General features: G+C 43.2%; 1 protein-coding gene across 1 annotated transcript; it reads right to left on the reverse strand.

The window, feature by feature from the left end:
- Positions 1-7: 7 nt before the first annotated feature.
- Positions 8-1,462, reverse strand: SARC_15764 (hypothetical protein; the record flags this gene model as incomplete). The annotated part of the gene is made up of 2 exons (XM_014290121.1): positions 8-143; positions 1,248-1,462. Coding segments are annotated over 2 exons (351 nt in total), but the record flags the coding sequence as incomplete, so codon positions are not given.
- Positions 1,463-1,590: the final 128 nt, after the last annotated feature.

Raw genomic sequence — 1,590 nt, forward strand, 5'->3', positions numbered from 1 at the left:
CACACACCTGATGCTTGGTAGTCTCCGCATCGAAGTTGCGCATGACCACCAGACTGGACGATGGCTGCAGCAGACGCAAGTGTTCCACATTTTCGCATGCCGCGAGTCGATCTGCACGTGTCCATGGTTCGGTAGGTATGTATCTGTGGCATTTGTGGGCAATGAAAAGTTGTAGGTAAGTATCTGTGGCATTTTAAGCAATACAAACATTGCTGGTAGACTTAATCTGAGGCATTCTTGCGCTATATGATGTTGTTAGTACATATCTGTGGCATTTGTGCGCAATACAATGGTATTGGTAGGTGTGTGTGGCCGATGCTTCTAATGAGAAGTTGCAGGTAAGTATTTGTAGTGTAGGTAAAGTTATAGTCAAGTAGCTGTAGTGCAGGTTAAGGATGTAGAAAAGTACTTGTAGTGTAAGAAAGGTTGTAGGTCAATAAGTACCTGTTTGGTACTGAACAACACCCGTATATAGCTGTTCTCATAGTCCAACGTATGATGGACAGATCATATTTCACATCTGTAGCGAACGCCAGTGTACTAAACGTTTGGCATATTCAAACGCATTGTACAAGTGCACGCACACTCTCTGGTGTAAATATAGATAGTCGTAGGACACATACCACACATACTACATAAACCATATATACCACATATAACACACATACCACACATACTACACATACCACACATACTACACATACCACACATACCACACATACCACACATACCACACATACCACACATACCACACATACCACACATACCACACATATCACACATACCCCACATACCACACATACCACACATACCACACATACCACACATACCACATATACCGCACATACCACACGTACCGCACATACCACACATACCACACATACCACACATACCACACATACCACATATACCACACATACCACATATACCACTTATACCATGCAATAGATGGACGGAATAGAAATCAGTCATGTACACTCATCATCAGCATAGCGGGGGCTGGGGCTGCATAAATGAACAAGTGCATCTATACAGAGACGACGTACGAGGGAGCCATAGACGCGCACACGCATCTGTACGTGAACAGATGTTAATATACATATCTATTGACCGACAATTTATAAGATAGGCGTATACACACATGTTTATACTCATAACCATACTCACACTCTCACTCTCACAATCACACTCAAACTCACTCTCACTCTCACACTCACTCTCATACTCATACACACACATACACATACCTGGGTGGCATGGTATATAGACCATATCGAGAGTCTGTTGTGAAGACAAGTGTTCTGTAGTAGCGTCGGCCGTACTCTACCACATTGTAAACCTGGACCGTCTGTGTGCGTCTCAGAATCACCACCTCTCGAACGGTCTTGTACTCGTCCAGTTTGATATTGCATGACAGGCACACGCGCACAGGGTCTTTATAGCCCAGCCAGGGAATGGGGATCTGTGAGAGGGTGGAGTGGGTGTGAATTTAGGTGAGTACGGTGAGTAAACATAATAAAAACATATATAGATAAAGATATATATATATATATATGTGTGTGTGTGTGTGTGTGTATGTATGTGTGTGTG

Source organism: Sphaeroforma arctica (assembly GCF_001186125.1).
Source record: "Sphaeroforma arctica JP610 unplaced genomic scaffold supercont1.6684, whole genome shotgun sequence".
NCBI classification, from domain to species: Eukaryota; class Ichthyosporea; order Ichthyophonida; genus Sphaeroforma; species Sphaeroforma arctica.